Source organism: Phasianus colchicus, chromosome 2 (assembly GCF_987193195.1).
Source record: "Phasianus colchicus chromosome 2, bPhaCol1.hap1.1, whole genome shotgun sequence".
Lineage (NCBI taxonomy): Eukaryota > Metazoa > Chordata > Aves > Galliformes > Phasianidae > Phasianus > Phasianus colchicus.
This window is the reverse complement of record NC_143437.1, coordinates 9,233,340-9,258,056: the sequence shown is the minus strand read 5'-3', so window position 1 is coordinate 9,258,056 and position 24,717 is coordinate 9,233,340. Positions and strand designations below refer to the sequence as shown.

The 24,717-nt window shown below is 43.7% G+C and overlaps 1 protein-coding gene across 11 annotated transcripts in view; it reads right to left on the bottom strand.

Annotated features, from left to right (window-relative positions):
- TOGARAM2 (TOG array regulator of axonemal microtubules 2) overlaps window positions 1–24,717 on the bottom strand; it is a 51,552-nt gene that overhangs the window by 9,107 nt on the left and 17,728 nt on the right. For 6 of the 11 annotated variants that reach the window (XM_090134735.1, XM_090134734.1, XM_090134732.1 and 3 more), the window contains exons 2-18: window positions 21,465–21,590; window positions 20,375–20,509; window positions 19,619–19,813; window positions 19,114–19,334; window positions 17,452–17,624; window positions 16,175–16,221; window positions 14,203–14,393; window positions 13,250–13,409; window positions 12,135–12,299; window positions 10,092–10,233; window positions 8,794–8,899; window positions 6,889–7,124; window positions 5,575–5,733; window positions 4,480–4,597; window positions 3,468–3,571; window positions 1,935–2,133; window positions 698–914 (exon numbers count right to left, since the gene is read on the bottom strand). In XM_090134735.1, the coding sequence (XP_089990861.1) occupies window positions 698–914; window positions 1,935–2,133; window positions 3,468–3,571; window positions 4,480–4,597; window positions 5,575–5,733; window positions 6,889–7,124; window positions 8,794–8,899; window positions 10,092–10,233; window positions 12,135–12,299; window positions 13,250–13,409; window positions 14,203–14,393; window positions 16,175–16,221; window positions 17,452–17,624; window positions 19,114–19,334; window positions 19,619–19,813; window positions 20,375–20,509; window positions 21,465–21,492 (2,596 nt within the window). In that variant the 5' untranslated portion in view covers window positions 21,493–21,590. Of the gene's footprint in view, window positions 1–697; window positions 915–1,934; window positions 2,134–3,467; window positions 3,572–4,479; window positions 4,598–5,574; window positions 5,734–6,888; window positions 7,125–8,793; window positions 8,900–10,091; window positions 10,234–12,134; window positions 12,300–13,249; window positions 13,410–14,202; window positions 14,394–16,174; window positions 16,222–17,451; window positions 17,625–19,113; window positions 19,335–19,618; window positions 19,814–20,374; window positions 20,510–21,464; window positions 21,591–22,025; window positions 22,271–24,717 lie in introns of those variants that run through there. The other 5 variants (XR_016463910.1, XR_016463911.1, XM_090134737.1 and 2 more) reach the window with 4 other exon arrangements.

The following is a 24,717-nucleotide window of genomic DNA, read 5'->3' as shown; positions in this document are numbered from 1 at the left end:
GATCTCCCCTGCGATCTCTCATAACATATAATCTTATTAAATTCTAAGTCTCAATCTTCAGATTCAAAGTAACGTTTTCATTTGAGCTTCACATAGCTAAGCTACTGCCTAAAGATTGCAAAATGGGTGAATTCAAAGCCTTAGGTCAGCAAGAACCAGATGAAGGCTTTGGGCCAGATGCTTGGGAGAGCTGCCGCTGCCTGAGCATGGAACAAAGCCCAGCAGAGCTAAGAGCCTCCAACACCCTTCCCATGGCATACTTCAAGGAAAAAAACATATCACTTTCACCTTGATTCTGTGGATGTAAACTTACCAGAACGCGTGTCTTAAAAATCTAATTCAGTACAAAAAAACCCACACAGTTTCCCAGGAAGAAGGGAGAAAATGGTCATGACATGCTAGTTGCTTCCCTCATGGTTTTTTTTGGCAGGTGCTTAGGATAATGCCTACAACATTCTCTCTACTGAATTAATAATCAGGCATGTAACCCAGATGATAAGCAGTATCCATTCAACTGCACATCACAATGAGATATAACAGATTGGGTTAGAAAGAATTCAGGCAGGACTTCATAAACACCTTGCAGCTGCTGAATATTTCTCCAGGCAATAACAGGTTATCCACAGATGGCTGTTCACTTGGCTCTAAAATATACAGCTCACACTTAAGGGCAGTCAGTGTCCCAGGTCAGCCTTACCTAGGTGAGCAATGGATGCTTCCAGTACCTTCACAGCCGCGGTGTAAATCCCTGTGTGCTTCGAGTTCAGGTTGTCGGTGACTGCTGCTACCAGAGAAACCAGCACTGGGTGTAAGGTGTCTCTGAGAATGGGTATAACTGAAGCCAGAGCTTCCAGTGACTGCTGCTTCACCTTCTTATTGGAATCCTGAAGTCTCAGGACAAAAACATCAAAAATCTGTTAAGAAAACAAACAACGCCAAAGCTGGGTTAAAATGTCTGTCTTTCTACAATGTAGAAACAAATTCCCAACCACTTATAGACAAATGTAACGCTTTCTGTCAGGTTAATGCTTGCTAGCATGAATTCACTGTCTTCCTGAGGGATACTTACTTCTTAAGTAGTTGAGTAAGTAAGTTGTCTTATGTTACCTTTCACAACCTCAGGCTGGGTTAAAAGATTTTCAGGCAGTATTACAAGGTTTGGGTGAGGATGGGAGTTTCTCTTTGTTTTATCTCTGTCTCAGAGCCTGGATCTGGAGGAGAGCAGGGCTCTGATGAACTCCTGAGGATCCACACCACCTCTGAGGTGAAACATCTCTCTAAGATAGACTTCTAGAGTTTAAATTATTGTGCCATTTCTTATTCAAGCAACGTCAACCACTTTACCAGGCACCATATTCTCTGGAAAGGGGAAAAAAAAAACAGGAAGAAGGAAGCCATGTCTCTAGCTATTATTGTTACCTTTACAAAAAGAAAAGAGGAGCCCTAAGAAGGGTGAGAACAGTCCTTCCCAACCAAGAAAGAGGTGAGAAAGGGAGTGAATGGCCTGAACTGTGCCTTCATTAAAAAAAAAAAAAAAAGAAAGTTCACAGAAGTATCCTTTAATTTCTTATTTTTAAATTAACACAGCATGATACTTCTCTCCCTCATCCCAAGCCATTCTTCTGTGGAAGAATTGCCAAGCTTTCAGTTTCTAGATTTCCTTTCTTTCCACCTAACAGAGTAGGAGACAACAAAAGCTACAGCAACAATAAACTCCATCGTCATCTCCTGAACAGCTGCAACAAGGCACCTGCCAAAGAAATACATCAGATTGAAATTGCTCGCCTTGAACATGGAGCTGAATTAAATTATTTTGAGTGAGAGGGGCCCAGCCAGTCCTGAATGGCTACCATGTAGTGCAGATGAAGTTAATTTACTGTGACAGGCTTCGAAGGAAACTAAAGGGAAAGGAGCTATGGAGATGGCCTAGTTACCTGCACAATATTTGCTGAGATCAGCTGAGGGTTGCTTTTGCAGTGATCTAGGAGGAGCATGACACCCTCTATTCGTGTCTGAAACTCCTTTGCTGACAGGAGATTGTTAAGCTCCTTGAGTTGTTCCATCTCTTCCACAGTGCGAAGTGATGTGCGCCGAACTGTCTGATGGGGTAAGAGGAGGACATCAGAGCTGGACCTCAAATTGGAAAGTAAAAACAAAGTAAGTCCTTTTAGTAATGACATTGTCAGTTAATTGAGAGGAAAAGATCTTGAGGAGACTTCCTAATGAAGTTATTTCAGCTAGATCCTGATCGGAAAAGCAGCTTTGATCTCATGACAATTGTTACAGGAGGCAGCCTCTAAGTAACTTTGTCACTACTGGTTACTCAGGAAAACCAAGGCACCAGGGATAGAATTCACCTCAGTTATCTTCAGATGTCTTCAAAGTAGTCATCTAGCATTACTCCGTGGGGAAAAATAAGCACTACTTCAAAGTTATGAGGTCTATATTACAAGGAAATGATTCGTCATGGGGAAGCATCTCTATAATATGCATGGGAATCTGGATGAGTAGTTCATATGATCGGCACAGGTGAATCTCACTCAGAAGAGATTAAAGGGCATATCTGAAGGGATTCAGAGAGTTGGTAACACAGATGAAAACCTCAGTCATTCAACCCACTACTGTGCTCGCAGTATTACTTCCCTAGAGATGGATTCACAGCTTAGAAAACTCAGTGAAAACAATTCCCTTTGATCAACTTCTCCCTGGCGTGGGCAGGGAAGGATCACAACATGGTAGGGAGGTATGTGGTCATCTTCTTGTTATCACTGAGCACAACAGTATGCTCTGCTGTCAGAGGAAAACAGGTATCAAGTAATTTTCCCACTGGCATGGGTAGACTAAATTCCTATCTTGGATGCTAATCTGCAGCATAGAGGAGATGCTGTCCATCAGAAAACTCATCATAGGTCTAAATGACAGACAGCTACCTAAGAAGTCCACATTAAGTTGGCTGTCTTCCAAAGCTGGTCAGAAGTCATCTTGCTGATGCTGTTTGAAAATAATTGATTCAGTCAGGTCAAACCACATGCATGGAAAGTGCCATTTTGAGATTGGCATCTTCATTCCAGACTGGGATTTCTCCGCAAAATTACCCACATTAAAAAAAAAAAAAAGACTTCACTATGATAAGAAGTCTTGACTGAAAACATAAGTCCAAAGTCGAACAGCAGAAACATGACCCTCTCACAGCCTCTACATCACATCACTGTCCTAACCACTGCATTGGCTCTTCTGAGCTGCCACTGGCAGTTATCTTGTCATCTCTCAATCTCTGAGGAAATGTACTCCTCCTAGAGAAGTTGTTTTCAGCTTAGAGCAGAAGCAGACTTTTTTCATCGTAAAAGGTTCTGTGGGGCAGGAAACATACTCTGGAGCAGTTCAGCTCCACCAGACAGATTTTACTGAGGAGAGGACATGAAAAGCTTGTCACATGTTTTGTCAGATAAAACAGAAGAGTTCAGTACCCTTCATCAGAAGGCAAGTTTTCCTGGGATGTCATCAAGCCACTGTTCCTAGACTCCCTGCGGCCTTTGGCAGATGGAGGTTCAGACATACGGTCTTCCATCCCCTAAATACATATATTAAAAAGCACATTAATTTATCAAAGATAAGATAGGAAATCATTTGCTTAAGCACAGATTATCACCAAGATCACACCTACGAAGAAAGGCTTAAGAACACATTTCATAATGTAGAGACGGAAGAGGGCCAGAGATTCCGCAATCTCTGCTGGAGGTTTTGTTTTCACTAACCTAATGCAGGTTTGTAGGTGTTACCATGACAGCATGTAAATCATCAGGTATGAGCACAAATGGGAATAATGCAGACTAAGGGAAGGGAACACACCTTCCCAGAGAGAGCAGCAGAAAGCTTTTGGACTCTCTGGAGGTTGGCCCATTATGTTAGCGAGTTGATTTGGTTCTCACTCTCCCTGTTCCTGCACAAAGGCACATTCTTTTCTGGAATATAAATGGAGAGGAACGAAAGAAAAAAATAGAATGATTTTCTACTGGCTGCCAAATTCACAGAGCTTCTTCAAGATCTGTAGTGCATGAAAGCAGGGCAGCATTCCCAGAATACAGACAATATCACCACTGATTGTGATAGCTTTGTGTATATTTGTTTATTTGGGAAATTTGTTGGCACTACTGCTTCCTTCATCTGCTGTATCCTGTAGGGTGGGGGCAACAGGGTGTTCTATATGGGGTTTTGGTTTTAGGGAAGGAGATAAAACCATTTTCTCCTGGCTTCCTATCCTGTTTGTCGTTGATATTCAACAGACAACCACTTTATTTCTAATCACACTGATTCTTTCACTGTTTGCTGATAAACACGCTAAGAAACAACAGTTCATTTTCAGAAGCAAAATGATCCAGCGGAAGAAGAACGAGATAAAGAAAGTTTAAATGTGCTTAATCTCATATTGGCAATCTTAGAACTTGCATAAAAGAGATGTGTCTCCTGCCAAGAACTTACTTTCTGCTTAATTGTTGCCATAACAACTTGCAAGTCACGGGAGGGGAGAAATTGTTTCAAATGTCCATCAAATTTTGGATGACTCATCAATATATTCAGCATCTTCCGTCCATAAAACCTAAGGAAGAGAGAAATGAATAAACATTTTAGCTACAGAGTATTACTGCAATCTCTGTTGCCTTGTGCATAAACAAAAGAAAGAATTTAATAGAATGTGCTGCGATTTTCAACTCATCACTTGCAGTACCTTCATAAGAAGGTAGTGTGCATTCAGCAAAGTGAGATGTTTACCTCCACCTGACACCGCTGCCAATTGAAGAGAAGAGCCCTCAAGGACAGAGGGCAACAGGAGAATATAATTTCACAGTGAAATTCTGCAATCAAAGGATCCTATGGAGCAGATCCACTTTGCTATTGTAATTTAATTCCAATGCTTTGCTGCCATTCCACTAAACTTTTCCTTTCCTTGCAGAGAAGCTAGGACAGATCAATTCACACTTACTATTTCTTATTCTGTACTACAGGTATAAACATGGGCAGTTAGTTGTGCATTCTTGCATCTACTAACGGGAATTTAGAGTAACGAAGAAAGTAAGGGGCCTTCGTTTGTGTTTATAACCTGCTATGAAACTCCAGCTATCTGCAAGAGGAAATCAGTAGTTTGTTCAGCCACAGATAACATTACACTGTTGGAAAGAAAAAAATGTAAATACCTTAGACAACTAAATCTGCAGAAGGGATTTTGAAAGACTGAATGCTTTGCTTGAAGAAAAAGGGAATTTTTTCTAGGACAGTCTTAACCTTATGAGGAGGAAATGCTTGGGATCCTTATGTGATAATCAGCTAATGCTGCTGATTAGTCTGAGCTCAGCTGATCTGAATAAAAAAAATCATTCAAGTCACAGGAACTTAGCAGCAGTCCTTCTTGTTAGACAACCTCATTTTAGCCAGTGCAGTTGTTTCCCAAGACATCATTATTCACATTAGGAAATAACTTTTAAAATATTTACTTCATCTTCCCTTCTTTTGCTGTTTTATCATAGCCAGACACCAAACAGCTTTCCATTTTTAGGAGATAAGATGAGGAACTATCACCTTGTATCCTGATTGCAGTCCTGAGCAAGCTTGACCAGCATGTGAACAAGAAGCTCGACGCTGTCACGTGTGCCTGACAGGAGCTTCTCAGCTCCAATCTGCTCCATCACAGTCAGCAGGTGTTCTGCTGCATACCTCCGGACCAGGACATTGCGGTGACTGGAAAAAAGGGAGCAGAGGGGAAAGGAGAGCCCAAAGGACAAGTATTGGTGCTTGTCATCGCTGGGGAAGCAGGCATGAATTCTCACTGCAATATTTGCCAACAGGAGAAGAGACTGCCCTCAGACATATGTTGGCACAATACAGATACGTACAGAGAGGAGGGAAGAATTCAATCTCCCTGGACTATCAGATAATCAGTTTCTTTCCTGATATTATTGACCGTGAGAAAGAAGAAAAGAAAAGATTCTGCCTGGTGACTCATTGGAGGGCTCCCACCACAGAGGGCACTGTAGTAGGATTGAGGCTTATTCCACCTGCTTCTAAATCGGTGACTCTTGAAAGAGTAGGAAAAGCTCTGTGGAGCATGAAGGTGCAGAATATGCAGCAGTGCAGCCAGTTTGTTTTTGGAAGCTTGGCAATTGATAAGTGTTTGGATGAATTACCCTTTTCAAAAGCTAAGGAAAGGGTAGTAGTCATTTCAGCCAAATTGTCTTTTCTAGAGTGTGCCTTTCCAAAACTATCAGACATGGCACTAGTATTTTAAGGCAGCATCTACTTTAGATATCTCATGGGAGTCTGCCTGTGAAGTGACTCACCATCTCAAAGCCAACTCGCAGCATCAATTTGAATAGAAAGAGTAGCTCTGAGGACACGACCATCCTCTTGGCAGGAGCTGTGCTTGTTGAGCAGGCTGTGCTGCACCCAGCCCATCCTCCTCTGCATGCTCCATGACCCTGCAATTAGCATCCCTGTTTCTCAAGTTAGTGGCATAATGATGATGCATGTGTTTTTTTTTACCAGAGCCTCTGTGGTTAGTATTGTGAAAGAGCAAAGGCATTCACTGTTTCAATTACCATTGTCCTGTTTCCCACAAAGCCACAAGGCCATACCACCAACCTCCACCGGGGCTTTTGCTTCCTCATCATTAACCATATCTAGGCACCGCTGACAGGCTGTAAGAGCAAGTAGGTTACAGCAGGACAGAAGTAAATGAGCTGAGGAAGGGAGTAATTGGACACATTCAACTCTTGAGCTCATAGGATATCCAGGATAAAGGACCCTTCCCTCTTTCTGTCCTCCCTCCGTATCCCATCCTTTCCATCTAGTGCACAATTTTAGGTGAAGGATATCACTAAGAGAAGAACCACATACTTGACCCCACCAGCCAGGAGAGCAGCCATTGCTCTTGCAGGAGTCACACTCCCCACCATAATCCCCAGGGATCGATCAGCTGCTTTCTGAATGAACTCGCTGGAGTCCCCTGTCTTCTGCAGCAAGGCCCGAGCAACCTCCTCTACCTCCTGGTCCATGTGTTTCTTCATGATCCTGAAGAGCTCTCCAAGAGTGCTGATTGCAAAGCGAGACACCTTCGAGCGGAGGTTGTTCACCTGGGGAAGTCATGAGGGGAAACGTAAGAAGTACCAGGAAACAACACCATTTTTTTTTTTTTCCTGTGTCTGTGTGGAACAGAAGGATGGGAGATCACAAGTGCAGAAACTCAACTTACCCTAACACCAACTTCTTTTGTGTCCTCCGGCCCACTTACAATCCAATTTCAGTGAACCTGCAGGCCTAAGAAACTTTGTTCCATAGAACAAAGTACTCTACTTAGCCCACACCATACACTATTTTGATTTTAGGCCCTTTCACTGAGAGAAAACAAAATAATAATAAGAGCTGACAAGATAGAGGAACAATGGCACTTCCCTTCTGTCCAAAAACATAACACTGACCATTTGAGCACTCACTCAGGAAATGGAGTTCATTATTTCAGTCTACAACAAAATTCACAAAAGGAACTTGAGTCCATCTGCTTCTCCATCTACTCAGTCTGTTGGACTCAAGGATTCTGGAAGACCACTTGCAATTATAGGTGTTGTCAAAAGGCTTTTTTAACTTCCAGCGCTGCTCTGAAGCAATCCATGCTTCCAATAAACTCTCCCACAAAGGAAAGAAAGAAGCACCTAAGGAGTGCTTCATTCAAAAGGCACTTCAGAGGACAGTCCAGCCCTTCTTTTGGCCAGAACTGATTGTGCTTATTAAGAAAATAGACCAACGGGCTACAAGTGCTTGTGAAAGCAAAATCTGGGGCTGGAGGGAAATGAAAACTGAACAATGTCTCTGCACATGAATGCACAGAGCAAAAAGGAAAAAAAGATCCTCGGAAGCATAAAAATAACATCAAAATCAAACAAGATAAGCTCTAAGGTCGTCTTCTCCTAACCTTGCTCTCAGTGAGAGAGTCTGAATTGTGCATATATAAAAAGTCTGAAGAGTTCAACACAAGGTACATTCAAACCTCCAATATCATTAGACGCTGGATAAAAGATAAGGACTGACTTTCCTGGAAAGGAGTTAAGTCTTACCATGTTCTGCAATCAAAGGAGAATTCAATAGATTTGGCAGTCATGTAATAAAAGACAGCTTGCTTGGGCCATCAACAAATGCCAGGTTAGATATATTGTCACAGATTTTTCTAAGGAGCTTAGGGTAAGAATTCTGTTAACTTGACAGTGGGACAGTAAAGCTGTGTGCCCAGCACATCCCACAGCCAGGATGCTCCAAGCACAGAGGCTGCAATGCAAAATATCACTAGTGCATGCAGATAGTGGATAAGTGGAAAGGATGAATCACCAAAAAGCACACCGAAAGAAAAAAGAAGAAGAGATCATCAGGAAACGCTGAAAAGTATATACCTATATTTAATCCCCAGGATGCTGAGGAAGACAAAGAGGGAGGGAGCTGAGAGGCGAAAGGTGCAGCATTTAATTACAGCTTGGGCAGCTATTGGGGCTGTGGCAAATCACCTGATGAGTTCTTCATTTGTATATTGAGTTATAATGATCACCTAGCTGAAAGAGGAGAGGCAAAGATACACCATGTACCACTATATATATAGACAGATCATATAGATAGGTGACATAGCTATTAGAGACTAAGGATCTCAAAATAGTAACGAAGGCAGACACAGAGGTTGCATGTAAATGAGCAGGTACATAACTAATCTATGCCCCATGTGCAGTGTATGTAGGACTCAATTAAAAACAATATTCCTACCTCTTTGGTAACTGCCAAGGTAACATCATGAAGTCTACTGAGGAGGATTTCTGAGTGGCAGATGGCCAAGCGTCTGATGCTGAAGAGTCCTTTCCCCTTCAGCTGCCTGAAAGGCAATTACCAAAGAGATTGATTTTTCTCACCACCCAAGGAGAAGGCAGCACCCCTCACAAATTACTGAGGTGTTGGCTCAAACAAACAAAGGGAAGTGCTCCTCATTCAGCACTTAGCTGAACAGTGGAACTGGTTGCCACTGGAGGCTGTCATGATCAAAAGCATTCGCAAATCCAGAAAGCAAATAGATGGTTTCAAGGTTAATTTGTAGCCATTAAACAAAACAGCTTTCCTGAAGGCACCAGCACACAAATTTCCTATGCCATTCTTTCCTGGCTGTGTTCATGAAAGACCTGGGCTGGATAAGGACATGGAGTAGAGTCAAGGCCCAGAGGGCTGTAGGGGAAGTAACTCAGCACCACTGGGATCCCTGAGCACGACCTTGTCTGCTCAAACTTGTAGCAGCTCTCTGCCCCTCACCTGTGCAATGTGGAGGGGAATAAAGCAAAACACAAATGCAAGGGAGTTGCTTCAAAAGCTGGAGATTTTTCACAGTTATCATGGTGTGAACAGAGCCCAGAAATCAAAAAGACGCCCACCTGAAATTCAGTCTCCTGTTTTCATCTAATTTCAGGTTAAATGATGATTATCAACAAAATATCCTTGTGTGACCCATAGCAAGCTGCAAGGAAGAAAAGTTAGTTTCTAGAAGTGCAAAGATTCGAAAAGATATTTTTCCTTTTCTTCTGCTACAAGCCTTTCAGGAGAAATAAGAGGTCAAGCAATTCTGCAGCACTTCTCAGTCTGTTTTGCAGAAATTGCAACTCCCCATAGACACCACCAAGGCAAAGGGCTTTCTCCTGCTGCCAGTAGCAGGACCAGAGAGAACTCCTTATTCAGTTCCATCTAGGCCAGCATCCTGAGGGCTCCAAATCTCTGAAGTCAGGACTGCTTCTGGTGTCAACACTGTCTTGTTCCATGACTTTTTTCTTTCCTGAAGCTTTCATTTGGGGAGCAGAAGGCAAAGCTAGAAGATAGCATAGACCTGCTGTGGTTGTAAGCACTGCTATAGACCAGAACATGCAAGAGGCTGCCACACATCTTTGCCCTGTGATGGCTTTGTAGTGGTTTCACTAGTTCCTTTTGTCTGTCTGGACTGCCTGGCCACAGAGGTGCTGAAAGAAAACATTTAAGTTACCTTTGAACTGAGAGGAAAAAAGGATGAGAAGAAGGGAGGTTCTTACCAGTCACTGCTGCAGAGCCATGTGAGTGCATCGAGCAGCCCCTGCTCTGGATGAGAGAAGGGTCTGGTTTCCCTGGTGTCCCCACACTCAGGCTCCTCTCCCCACTCCAGGCAGCCCAAAGCAATGGCTGGCAGTGAGTTTGCTGCAGGCAGAGGGTCATCAGACATTGTCAGTGCATACCCTTGGCAAGGTATGGCACCACAGAGCATGCTGCAAACCAAGCTGTCAGCTGAGATCACATATGGGTACAAACTGGCTTTGCCTTCAAGAACCTTCTCTGCTTCCTGACTTACTGCTTTCCCCAGCACCCAAGCATCCCCCCTCTGCCCTATACTGGGCTCCAACTCCTTCTGTAAACCTGAAATCTGCACGCTGAGTCCTGCTGGGCTCAGGCAAATCCCCAAGGAGCAACCACTGGGGGAACCAATACCTCACCCTTTAAATCCCAGTGGTGCACCCGTTTCCATTCATTTCAAGCATTCTAGACAGCAGGCAGCTGAGTGCACACATATTTTAATGTACTATTGGGAAAGTAGTAGTTTACAGTTTTTGTTATTTTCCAAGTGCTATGAATATTTACTATTTCAGTGGTACGCACTGGTTGTACTTTGAAGACACCGAGGTGAAATTTATTTGTCATCAAAGGTACTCGTTTGCAAACTGTGCCGTGCCTAAGCTTTCTCTTGTGGAAAAATGCAATTTCTAGTCTAGATAGCTGTGACAAAAAAAAAAAACATGAATTGGGAATATGTAAATATAGATGCAAATTGTTGGCAAACACGCTCTCTTGATGATATATGTAGAAGGTATCACAAAATTGAGATGACAAATGCGTTTGTTTAGAAAACTATTTTATAGTTTTCATGTCTTGCTCTGAAAAGCTCATTTTCTAAAGTGTAGATGAAAACACCTGAGTTGTCTGGAAGTATTGAGTATAAACATTGGATAGAATCTAGATGAACTGACGTGGACTTTATAGAATATTTAAGCTTCCTTGTGTGTTCTACAAAATGTGAAGAATGGAGGAACTGTAAAATCGGCAACAATTTTTTCAAAAATGCTCTGATGGGCCAAAATTCAGATCTCGCTGATATTAGCGATGTCTGTACAAATACATAGATATACATATTCAACATGAATGGAGAGTCATGTCAGGCTAGTTCTGGTCAATTTTGAAAAATCAATGAGTAGCACCTTTAGAATACACAATTTGAATTATGATTCCTAGCTCCCTTTTCCGTAGTTCACAACGTGAGTAGGCTACCCACAAAACAGAAATGAGAATCTCTGTGCATTCAGTATCTGCTGCATATTTATTGCAGGTAGCAGGCAGTCTGGGACCCCCAAGCAGCCTCTCTTGTATGTTAGCTGCTGCAACAGTAGAAAATCTGGCATAGGCAAAAGACATGACAGCATCATAGAATGACCTGGGTTGAAAAGGCCCACAGTGATCATGTAGTTTCAACCCCCCTGCTATGTGCAGGGTCAACAACCAGCAGACCAGGCTGCCCAGAGCCACATCCAACCTGGCCTTGAATGCCTCCAGGGATGGGGCATCCACAATCTCCTTGAGCAACCTGTTCCAGTGTATCACCACCCTCTGGGTTAAAAACTTCCTCCTAATACCTAACCTAAACCTCCCCTGTCTCAGTTTAAAATCATTCCCCCTTGTCCTATCACTGTAGGTGGTAGTAAGTGCTAACTGATCATGGTGGTACACGCACGTGCAGAGTGAGTTAGCCCTGCAGGTATAGCTGCCTCCCTGTTTAAGCTACTGGCTAAAGCTAGCACCAATGTTCTATTTTAGACTTTCAGTATGAGGTTAAGGCTTTATCGCTGCTTTATTCAGTTAAACTTTCCACTGGATCCGTAAGAACCAGCTGCTCCAGTATCACTGGGCTGGAGTGGCTTCAAAGCAGGCTTGCTCTCAATCCTCAAGACAGGATTCAGATCTGAGGTACCACCTGTGTTTGGAGTACAAGCAGTTTGTGCTCCTTGTGGGAGAGAAGAGCTGGTGTGGCAGCTGCAGCAGAGCAGACTCACCTGAGGAGTGCCGTGGGAAGCTGGTATCCTGGCTGATGACAGGGATGCTGGGTAAGGAAGGCCTGTTGACCCGCTTCCTCAATGTGGTACCAATGCTTGACCTGCACGCATTGCTGGTGCTGGAGGAGATGGAGAGTGCCCCATTGATGTGCGGTGGGCCAAAGTCTGCAGAGACAGAAAAGCACCTTGTGAGTAGGATGTTGGACAGGGTGACTGTAGGCTTGAAAATGGCTAGAACTGTTATTGGAGTTGGGTAACAATCTGTTGTCCTGTTGTTCCAAGCACAACATTTCACACGCTAACCTGGGACTAACAGCAGAATGCAATGATATTCTCCACTCAAAAATGAAGAAAACTCTGCACTGCCCTTCCTTTGTTTTCCTGTTTCAAAGGCCAGATACAGAAGCTACATTTCTTAGGCTCCCACCTCAGCACTCCTTACCAGCATTTCACAAAACAGCAGCAAGAGAAAGAGCAAATAACCTTGTGTGGTGCCCTTGGGCTGGGTGCTGACTTCTTAAGATCACTGCAGCAGCACTCATGGTAATGCATGCTGCAGGACAATCGGAGCCTGTCAGCTGCAATTAAGTCAGCAAAGCCGTGCATTCATGTGGGTAAAACGTGAGCGTTGCTAAGGGCTCCAGCATGGCTCAGCAATGCAAGCTCCTCAGCTGGGGGCAGGGAGCAGAATAATCTGTCCTATCGCGTGAGCAATAATTTCTTTTTGCCTTCTAATTGGAAATGGCCCGATTTCTGCTGTTCCAGGTTGCATCTTAGTTGAGAAGCTTTCAGACTCACCCATTCACCTTCCCTGTAAGCTACTCTCAATTAGAAAGTTTGAAGCCCAAATGTCATTGCAAGACTTATACAGTCTGCAAGACTTGGTAGGAGAAGGAGGAGAAGTTATTTATATTCTGTCACTGACTCGCTATGGGCTGCAGGCAAGACACTTCATGCCTCTGTAATTTTCTTTGGAAAACAGAAATAAATCATATTCTAACTTCCACTCAGATGTAAGTGAAACAGCCTTCCAGGTTGATTTCATAGATATTTACAACACTATGCAAACAGTAAACAAGTGAACACAAAGCCCCACAGCTATGGCAACCACTCACCTTCTCCAGCCACACCCCCAGGGTCAGCACTCCAAGTGGAGACCTGCAATGACTTCTCCTTTGCTCTCTCTTTCTCCCTCTCTCTGAGCAAAAGCTCCATCTCTTTTATTTGCTTCTGGCGCATTTTCTCCTGAGCAGATTTGGATATGGTGATATGGATCTAGTTGTATAAGAAATGCATCAATGAGCATGAAGAGAGATGCACAAACTGCACGTGACCCCTCATCAGGAACACAGTGCTTGATCATCATGGTCCTTAATGCATGTTCCACAAATATACCAATTGTTTCAGAATATTTCCTCCTTTTCCTCATCTCAATATCCAATGGTCTATGACACTCTGTTTCCGAATCCTTCCACTGGTTCAAGATGCTGCTTTGTCCTGCTGAAACCAAGAGGAGTGCCCCAAAAAGCATAGCCCACATTACTAGAGGGCAGACAGCTTGGTTCCTACAGGCCATGGCAGGAGAGCAAACACCACTCACTGCTCTTCTTCCATTCTCTGTTCCTGAGGAACTCAGTTGCTCCCTGAAAAGCATGTGTCCAGAAGAGGATTCAAACAAAAAATCTTGAGCAACACTGGTCTTAATGAAATGAAAAATTGAGAGTAACAAAGTTATGAGATGCCACAATTAAAGCAAAAAAAGAAAACTGCTCTTTTGCAACTTTGCTTACACCTAACATTATGTTCTTTTCTCCCAAACACGCACGTTGCACACCTTCACTGAAAGTATAACTGAATCTACCATTTAGATCTGCACAGAATTGGCTTTCATAGGTGAAGAATGCTTCTTATTTGTCTTAGTGCTATCTCTCAACCAGCGTCTGCACCAGCAAAAACAAACGCCTCTCTCCATATGAGAGGAATATGATGATTTTCAGTGACATTTTGTCACTGAAGTGGTCACTGACATTGAAAAAGAAACCTGCTCACCCCTACCCACAGCCCTTACCCTTCCAGTGCTGTCCTTCCAGTCACTCTCCTTCAGAAGGCAAGGACTTGAAAGGTGATCCATCTCTTTGGCCTGGCTGAGGGGCAGATCTGCCAGCGGGGGCACAGGTTCACACAGATGCCCCGCAGACTTCATGCTACAGGCAACACGATGCTGGGGAATAGGCAAGATGGGTTCCAGAGCCCGGAGTTCTGAGGAGATATGAATACCATTATGTTTGAGAAGGCACTTAACATACAGAAGCAGAAGTGTACTTCCTGTTGGCAAAACTCAAGTCTACTGAATGACAAAGGCCTCAGCTCCTGCTAAGTAGCTGTGTTTGAGAAGAGAAAGAAGAGTGTCCTCATCAGAAAGCTTCTTATCTGCATCTACCCATTTTCATTTTAGTAAATCTTTTTTTCCTTGGGTTTTGATAGCTATAGGCCTATATCAATATCTCCTTCTCTTTGCTGGAATATTTTACAGGTCATCTGAAGGAAAACTTGAGATGGCTAGAGTCATACCAAAAACAGAATTGTGTTCTCAAAGTTGCATTCATTCTCTCTGACGAGTTTCATTATAAATTGTAGCAGATTAGCTCACTTCCTGGGTGGCCTCACTAAAGGCTGATTATCTTATGGGGAATAGTACAGTACAGCTCATTCTGAAATTCTCTCCAACAGAGCTGTTAAGACTCAGAGAACTAATCATTCCTCACATGGCTTCACAGATGATAAAGTCATGTAATAGCCAAGTAGTAAAAAAAGGAATAACTTTTTTAAATCAGGATTTTTTTCCCCTGCTGAATGGCCAGGTCGATAATAAAGAGAGAGAAAAAGAGAGATAGTTTAATGATATAGCTCATTTCTAGTCCAGAATGTATCCACCAAAAATGTCACCTTACTTACTCAGCAATACTTCTCCCTAGCTGCATTCAGCATCCTAGCTTCATATCAGCAATAAAGTAATCATTGCTACAGCGTACGCTCGTTATTTGGCAGAGTTAACACCAAGCTGAGAGACCAGTGAATCTTATCTCTTTTTCTACATCAGCAAAATTATTTGTTAAACTCTCATCTCTCTCATCACTCCAAGCTCACAGATGGCAAAGAAGCAGCGATGGTGTCATTGAGGTTTTCAACTTAAAAGTATTGGCTAACACAGATGCAACTGACACTCTATTTTATCTTGCAGAACTTTTATTGCTAGTCATAATGCAAGGGAAAAAACAACAGCCAACAGTCATCTCCTAACCCAGCCTGAATTTGCAGAACTGACAACTGCAGATAGAGTAGGGGAAGATATTCATCATAATAAGCATAGCTTATGTCGTTTAAAGCAAATTAGTTGCAAAAAGAAGGAAGCTTCTGCTCATTACTCAGCATTTGATTTAGACTTGTGTTTTAAGAGGATGGAAGGCTGAGTTCAGACAAGCACTGCATTGACTTAAGTCCTTCATCATTAAATGGAAAACTCACAAGGACTTCTTATTGCATAACGTTTCACTACTTCTTCCAGTGTAAAAACATGAGATGTTTGTGAATCTACTTCAGATCTCAAAAGGGTTTGGTTCAGGATGAGAAACTGCTCTGAGTGAATGTTTCCTCCTCCAAGCACAGGTGGAATGAGTGGGAGCATTTCTCATTTCTCTAATCTTCAGACCATGAGAGAGCACTCAGGAAGATTAAAAAAAAAAAACAAACAAACCATGAGTGTAGAAAAGAGCACAATGTGGAAAGGCTGAGAGAATTTCTTTTCCTGCCGTACATCTCCAGGATGCCAGAATACCCCCCCAGCTACTGCCATTCAGACCCCCTGCTGGAGTTATTTTCACTGGATTATCAGAGCACCCTCTCCCACTTACAGGAGTAGTCATCTGAGCATAGTAAGGAAAACAAAAAGTTACAGGATAGTTTTCAACAGGAATTTCACAGTGCCAACCATAGGTCAGGATTCTCGTGATCATTTTAGGATAGTGATGACCTGTACCTACCCAGAGACATAGGGGTCTTCTCTTCTGTTCTGCTGCCTGATCTTGGCCTTAAGAAAATCGAGGAGAAAAGAGAGAAAAGAGAGGGTTAGCTTTAAAGGAGGAAAAGTTCCTTAGCAAAATCATTCCGGTGAAGAAAGATATGCAACCCATAAAACCAGTGATATGAAAAGCTCATTAACTGCCATTAAGCTTTCAAGTTGTAAAGTCACACAGCTCCAACTGAAACATCTAGTTCCAGCTGAAGTGCAGGAATCAGATTCCTCAGTGTGGGCGTTCAAGATCCAATTCTGCTGTCTCTCTTTTGGAGCTAAGTGGCTCTCTCTTTTACAGACGCCCTTCTGAATCAGCAAGAGATGTTAAGTCAGTCTTCAGTCTGTACAGAGAGACAGCTACATCTACACTGCAGCAGAAGTCTAACTTTGCTGGGTCGTGATTTAAACTGATGACAGTATCTTGGTACAGATGATAATACCACAGCTCTGTCATTAGAATAGTATTACACCTCCTTGTTCTTTCAAGAGGGAAGAGTTTTCTTCCAACTCAGCTGGTACATAATGTATTCAGATTGCAGTGCTATACTGAAGTTTTTTTTAATTGGAACTGTGTTTCTGTTAGTCCTTATTTACAGGTACAATGAGGATAAAGTTGGCAGCTAGATTTCCCTAAGCATACCCAAGTATCTGTCCATCATTTACAGCTCTGTAACTGTTCCCTAGCACCCTGCTCTTTTGATCTTAAAACCATAGGTAAATATTACACATCTATAGGATTATACATCCAAAAACAGATTTATCCTTGCTCTCATTCCACATCAAAGACCCAAATAAAGAGGAGTTAGAAGCAACACTTACAAAAGCAGCACCTAAATTTGGTAGGCAGCTATATAATAGCTAATATTTGTCCCGGCATATTTTTGCAGGTACAGATACTGGTTTCTTACAGGTATAGATATTGGCAAAGTTCACACACACAACCAGATGCTGGATTCAGATCTATATAGTACAGCTCCTAAATGGCATCACAAGGATTAAAAAGTGAATTAGTATCAGAATCCAGCAGAGCATCTGCTCTTAAGTTCCTCAGAAGTCCTGTCTCCATTTCCCCTGCCTGCTCTTTAAAGAGTATGATGTTGGGTTTGACGCGTTGGATCACTATAGATACACAGTCTGGTGAATACACAGAAGTTTGTACAAATACACTGCAGAGTCAGCTGTGGAAAATAACCTCATGGAATGTGCGAGTTGAACAGAATACCAGAGGCAGACACTTTGGCTTACCTCATCTCCAGGGGCTCTTGAGAAACCAGCTGCTGCAAGCTTGGGAGAGGTATTTCAGTGCTGCCAGGATCCCCATCAGATGGTCTTGCTGACTTGGGGATGGGAGGAATCAAAGCCACCCCCAGTGACTTCTTCCTTTCCTCATCACTGCAGTACAGAAGCTGCAGTGAAGCCTGGAAATAGGAGAGCACGGTGCTTAGCCCAAGCACTTGATGCCACAAGCAGTTTAGCTGTACTCTTTCCTAAGACTTTTAGGAAAAAATGAATCAAACTGTTGGCATGTCTTGGCCTGGGATGGCCAATGGAAAGTCAAATGGTGAAAAAGGGATCATGTCCCATGCTGTTGACAGCTCTCCCCCTTTGCTCACCTCTGTGGCAGCAATCTGCTTGGTAGATAGGATGTTCTGGGGTGGTGTCACCTCTATTAACTTTCGTATGGCATTGAAATGGGTTTAGATCGCTATCCCCCTGCTGTCCAAAGATGCCCACCAGCCATTACTGAGCCCCAGCCAAGTCCCCACAAAGTCATTTTGCATACTGTCAAAACCTGCTTTTTTCAAGGCCATAATTCTTTTTCTGCTGCTGCCCTTTCAACATTTCCCTATCAGCCTTTTGGTCCAGATGCTAATGTGCTCTCCAGATCCCACACAATTCATCACTGCGGGCTCACTGACATTTATTAGGTTCAGCAGAACTCCCTACCCTGCCACTCTGCGTAAGGGCTTTTTGCCTGCTGAAATCATTCAGCTTGGCAACGTCACCCCTTCACGCTCCCCACACCACAGCTAGGAAGGGCAGTGGTGGGAGCAGAGCTCCTTTACATAGTACCCCATCATTCTTCTTGTGGCCAAAGACCCAAATCAGGATCTGTTCAATCTCCACTGAAACCAACAGAGTTAATGTCGGGGATACATATGGTCCCATAACTGCAGGGCTGAAGTGCACAAACCTTCTGTTATTTTTCCTCTTTATACTAAAGCTGCTATTCTTCTGCCCTCTCGTGCCCATCATGACAAAAACCAAAACAAGTGCACCTCCTGTCTGTCCTGCAAAGCCAGCTGCATGGATAGAGCCTGGACTCCACTTCTCCTGGCCAGAAGTGCCAATTCCCATCATTTAACCCTGGGCAGACAGAAAGCAACAAAGCCACACAGAGGCTTCTGAGCTCTAGCAATACTGCTAGAAGCAACTGTGCAGAAGTACATTGCTATACTTGGAACTCAAAGTTCAGTTTGCAGGACTGTCTGCTCCAGCAAACGTCTTTTGTATCTAAACCAGAGCTGGTATAAGAAGCTGCCAATACACTGGTACACCTGCAACAATAACAGCCATAGATGCTTCACAGAAATGTGTATCTGCTAACTGTAAAAGGATACGCTTGGCCAGGTGAAACATATTTTCCTGCTGATAGTTTTTCTTGGTCATAAAACCACAAGTGGAGTTCATAGAGAGCACAGAAGTATGCTCCTATTCACATATACCGGGGACACAAAGCATGCTGTAAGCATGCTGCAAAGACAGCCTGAAATGCAAGAGACACCTGAGCTCCTCCTTGGCTCAGCTGCCACCCTGTGCTCACACAATGGGGAAAGAGGATCTCAGAGCTCTGCCCATAGGAGTAAACTGAAGATCCACCACATGTGATTTATCTTGTTTCCGTACCTCTGATGTCAATTCTTTGTGGTTGCCTTCCTTGCCACCATGATCTGTGCCATCCTCCCTAAGCTCCTGCTCCCCATTGCTCATCCAGCCAGGCTGTAGGGGAGGAAGACTGTTCTGGATGGGGGGCACGGGCTTGGAGGTTACCAGGAGCCTCTGGGAAGCTGACCTGGAAATTGCTGGCTTTAAGGCAAGCTCCTTCAGGTCACTGCTGTCAGTTAGGCCTGCAAAACAGAGAGACGCAATGTAAGAGAAGCAGTGTTTCAAACACAAAGCACCTGGAATAGATATTACATTTGACAGATTTCTTGGAAATCTGGTATACAGCGGTGCAGTTAGCATGCAGGTATGGCCCTACAGCAATGAGAGGGCTATGTGGAAGATGGAGCAAGGAAGGTTATTGTAGAGGACGCGCACAGGGAGATATGTTCAGTGGTAATACGCACTAGCTCTCTAGGCTGGGAAAGACCCTGCCTCCTTCTGAAGAGCGGGCAGGCTCCAGCCTTACCTCTCTGTGGGGCTAACAGGCCCTCAGACATCCTCCTCTTTTTCAGCTTGTCCTTGATCTGAGTAGTTTCCAAGGCAGCACTGCTCACCTCCCTTTCCTGGGGATGAGGAAGGGAGGAGAGATTGCTTCCAGCCCCAGCATCAAGGTCCTGCACACTAGCCTTGCTGTCCCAGCCCTCCAGGGAAGAGATGGCTCCTAGGTATGGAACAGGAAGGAGTGTGTTAGTTGTTAACCTCGCTGCTTTACAACCAACCATTCCCATGTCAGTCCTTGGCTTCAGTGAACACCATCAGTAAAGATCTGCACAGTGCTACATGTTTTAGTTCAAAGCAGAGAGACATCTTAGTAAGCAAGCAAACCACACCAGTGGCATCATCCAATACACAAGGTTAGATCTGAAGGGCAAGCAGAAAAAGAACTTGGAATACCAGTGGCAAGGTGTGCACCAATAGCATGGGTAGATACAGAACTGGTAACACATGACAATGCTCAATTTTAGGCCAGTAGGGCTGCAGTCCCTATCATGGCTGGCAGTGGTCATCATTCGGATACCACTGATAAAGTGTAACGAACTGATGATAGAGATGTGATGCCAAGAGCACCTCCAGGGGAGGGCAGGATCATCCACATCCCTGTCAGCTACCTGTTCTGACACAGAAGCACCAGAACTGACCTCTAACGACCATTTCTTCCTAAAAGCAGGATTTCTGTCGGGATGAGTTTGCCATCACACATTAAACCACCTTCCATCCTCACCTCCTTCTTCAGTAATCCATCTGCTGCCACAAAGCTGCAAGTTTGAATCAATGCTTCCAGCCCGCAGAGCTCTGCATCTGGGTTTGACTTTTGGGACGCTCCCACAGTAGACAGCAACAGGAGCATCATACTTAGCTTTAAAATAAAGACAATACAAGTGACTTGAATTTGCAGCATTTAAAGAAAGAGCAGGAAAAAATACAAAGATAAACAGACATCCCTTTTCTATATCAGACTGACACATCAATATTAACTTACGATCCTGACTTCAAGAGCCTTAGTGACTTCAAGCCACGATGTCTAGAGAGGTGCTTGCATTCCAGCATTTTGACAGCTGAATGCTCTGGAAAATTACACGTTTTTCTGGTTACCTATCCAAGGCTGCAGAATTTCATCGTCTCTTCTCAAAGGATAGACAACCTGCAAAAGTATCTAGAATTTGGCAATATCTACTGAGTTGCTACTTTACAAATCTGGTTTGAAAGCTCTTTGCTTTCTGTAATTTCCAATCATTTTTTTTAGTTTTTACGTCCCTCCACAATGAATTACTAGGGCACAAACAATTAATCACTAGGTGCTATACTTAAGAGAAGGACTGTGCACTAGATGTCCCCTGTATTCAATGAGCTTATTGGGATATTCTATCTGTAGGATGCAAATTGTCCATCCAAACATTCTCCCTTGTTCTATTTCACTGTTACTGGAGTTTTTCCCTGCTTCAAAGATGCTTCCTCTCAACTAAAAGAAAAACAGCCTGGCTCAGAGAAAACTTCTGATCTTAGTTATTCCTGAAAATTCAAAGCTATGTACAGCATGTTTCCCTGCCTTTCATCCTGGCCAATATATTCCCCTCCAAGGCTGGGCTCTCACTCCTGCAAAATGAAGAATAGCTGCTGCACTTGCCAGCACAGCCGGCACCTCCGGAGCTATGTGATCAGTGCTGTGAATGCAGCCTTTGCAGGGGCTCTGCCTCCTTGAGACAAGCAGCATTCCTGTGCACCAGCATCTCTGCTGCGGGTAAACGTGCTCCAAAGGCTGCTGCAGCAGGGCTGCAGAGCTAGAAGGTCTGTCATCTGCTGCAGCCCTTTACCTGCTGCAAAGTTATCTTCTGTTGCCATGGGGGGACGATAGGCTTTGTCCAGACGAGAGGCTGCACGTGGTGCCTGTCACTGGACCTGACACAGCTGCCACTGGGGTCCTTTGCAGCATCAGGAGCCTGCATAGAAAAAGGACACTGCTAGTACAGCTAACAGCCATCACCCTTACCCTGTGGTGTCATGCGTGGAACATGGTAGGAAACTGCTCAAGCCAGGCAGCGTTAAAGCACCATAAAAATACATTCAGGCTCTGCATTTTCTATGTTTTGCCAGAAACACAGCCAAATACTGGAAGACGACTGTTGACAGCAGAGCAGGGAAGTGCAACTCCAGCCCAGCAGCTGCTGTTTCCATGGCCGGATGGGCATGGCAGCCAAAACAACTTTCTCACCACACTCAGCGCTGTCAGACCTGGCACCGCACACTGGAGCTTTATAGTTCCATGTGTTCAGTGATAAAGAGCTGTAATGTTGAAGTGGTTCTACACCAAGAACAACCAATAATGGAAAAAAATCTGAGGGGCAGAATGGTTTCCATTTTCAAGACAAGCATACCTGCATTTACAGTGGGGCACATGGTCATCCGATTGGTATGTACCCCTTCCCCATCTGAGAAGGGGTAGAAAGGGCTAGATCAGCTTTTATGACACATCCATGAGTAATTCTGAGGTACAACTCAAACCATAGGCCAGATGCTTCCAGATCTGCCACCTTTTGGGAAAGGGAGGAGAACAGCAGTTGACATAACCTCTTGACACATCTCTTGACACATCAGAAAGCCTGAGCCTGGAGCATGAGCCATAACCAGGGATGTCAGCTGTCCAGAAACCATCTTCCCTGCTAACACCAGCAAGTGTACATCCCACAGGGCTAGAGGACTTTCAGGCAGTGTAACAGGGCACAAGATATACAACAGTAAAGAGTTCACTCTCTGCCCACCTGTGCAGTACTACAGCAAAAAGCAACACTTTGCAGCTTCAGCTCCTGTGGTCTATTTCCTTACCAATTTGGCTGCTTTCTAAGCTCTGGAGATTTCTTTTCACCTTCTGGCAGAGGCTTCAGTCACCATATAAAGCTTCGACTTCTTTAATTGTGTTGGCCTACTTTTTACAGCTTAAACAGAGAGGTAAAAGGGCATTTTGCAGAGCATATCTTAGGATGAAAGGTCAGCATGGTAAGTCAACAGTAAAATTCCTATAAATGTCAGTGGAAACAGAAGGATGTCAATGGGAATTGCTTTTTCAAATCTACTGATAGTCGCCTGTAAAGCTCTGCAGAAAGAATAGCAACCACACAGTAGCTAAGTGCAGCCAGGAGGATCAATCACAAACAGCTCAGTTAAACTATTACAGCAGGAAAAGACACCTCTGCTTTTGATGGGAGAAAAAAAGCAGGAACTTATTATCGTGTTCTGTGAGCTTAAAACAAGTGACAAAGAACGCCTGAGCAAGGACTTTAGGTACCCTACTATCAGTCAAACTTACAATCAGATAAAATTGTGTCCTCAAGCAATTTACAGTAGAAAATGCTCATATAAGCAGCAAGGCCCTGTAGCCCCATCCCCTGCCCAATACATTTACATCTCCTCCAAAGCTGTCAATGGCTTCATCTGTAATAAAGCAAGCAATTCCAAACAGACTGGAGTTAGCTGTTAACCCATTTCTGACTTTAAACCTTTCTGTTATACTAAGTAAATTCAAAGAGAACAGCTTAAGGTCAAGGAACAAAGATGCTGAGAGGGTCTTTAGAGTCTGACTCCCATTACTGAAAGTCAGACGCTAAATATTCCTAAAATACAAATCTCAGTCTATTTCAAACTGTGCACATTAAAATAAGGAATGAGAGGTGGCACTGTGAGTGGCATAAAGCAGGGGTTAAGATATACTGCCTTTGATTTCATCGTGTAGGATGAATATCTAGAAAATACATCAGTGGCACTTCTGGCTGGTTGAGATCACCTCCCAAATGAAGCTGAGCATGCCCCATTGCTGAAAGTATTAAAAATACCCAAGAGAAAGCAGTAAGTACCAGAAATGAGTGTATCTTGTAAGTAGGACAGAAGGCTCCCTCTGCCACTGACATATTCTGCAATGAAACTGATTCAACATGAGGCCAGTATCTCCATGCCTCAGTGTTGTCCTTCTGCCAGGCTGTTGCCCTACGTGCTAACAGAAATGGAAAAGACATTAGTTATAGCCCCAGAGGCTTAATTGCCTCAATCCAGGGCTGAATTCTCAATGCAGGCCAACTACATGTTATGGAAAACCCCAAATGTATGTTTATAGAAGGTCACCTCATTTTTTTGAGGAGGATAAAAGGAACAGAAGACTGCACAAGGTCTGGAATGATAATGGAAGAGCAGTTTTCCTGCAGCCTCACGTGGAGGATTCCTCTTCTACCACTGATATGTAAACAATATGCTAAAAACTGGCTTTCTGAAGAGGAAAATGGAGCAAAAATGCATCCGAGCAGCTCCAAGCCCTGGTGATGTTTCATTATACAATAACTGTATGTCTTGCCATTTTGCTGGGTTAATCCACAGGAAACACATCCTCTGGGATTTTCAGCTTATTTGGATCATTAGCACTCAGTAAATGAAAATAGAGATTATTTAATACTATCATTACTGTCGTCTCTAACTAACAACCTATTTCTCTGGTGGCTTCCCAGCACAGCAAACACACGTTGCCTTTTTTTAATGTGTTCTGCCCTCACCTCATGTTTGGAAGGTCTTTAAACTTAGTTCCCCTTTCCAAAGCTCCTGTTAGGGCTGCTTCTCAGCAGAGCAGGGCTTCTCAGCCATGAAACAAGAGTTACCATAAGCAGCAGCTTAGCTAGGGCAATGAATCAAGAGTTAGGAATAAGCTAGTCTGAATGCCAAACCTCATCAACTCCTTCTAGCCGAACCTTATTCCAGCTCTAATGAGGTGTCCTGCTGGACACAGCAGTTATGTGAGCACTGTACACATGCTTGTAATGGTCTCTGTTGGAGCTGTGACCAAAGGTGCCAGTTCCCCAGCAGTGGGTGATGGATTGCTCTGTGGGCTCCTGTGCTGGTTAGATACAATGAGGTAACAAGGAGCCAAGTACACTGACTCGTTGCCTTGAGCATAACCTTGACCAAAAGCATTGGAAGGACTTTCTTTATGGAAGTGCTTCGGCTACAGCTCTGAAACCACAGGGTCCTGAGTGCAGGGCTTTGCTCATCACAGGGCATTGCACTGGCTTCTTGTGACTGAATTTTCCT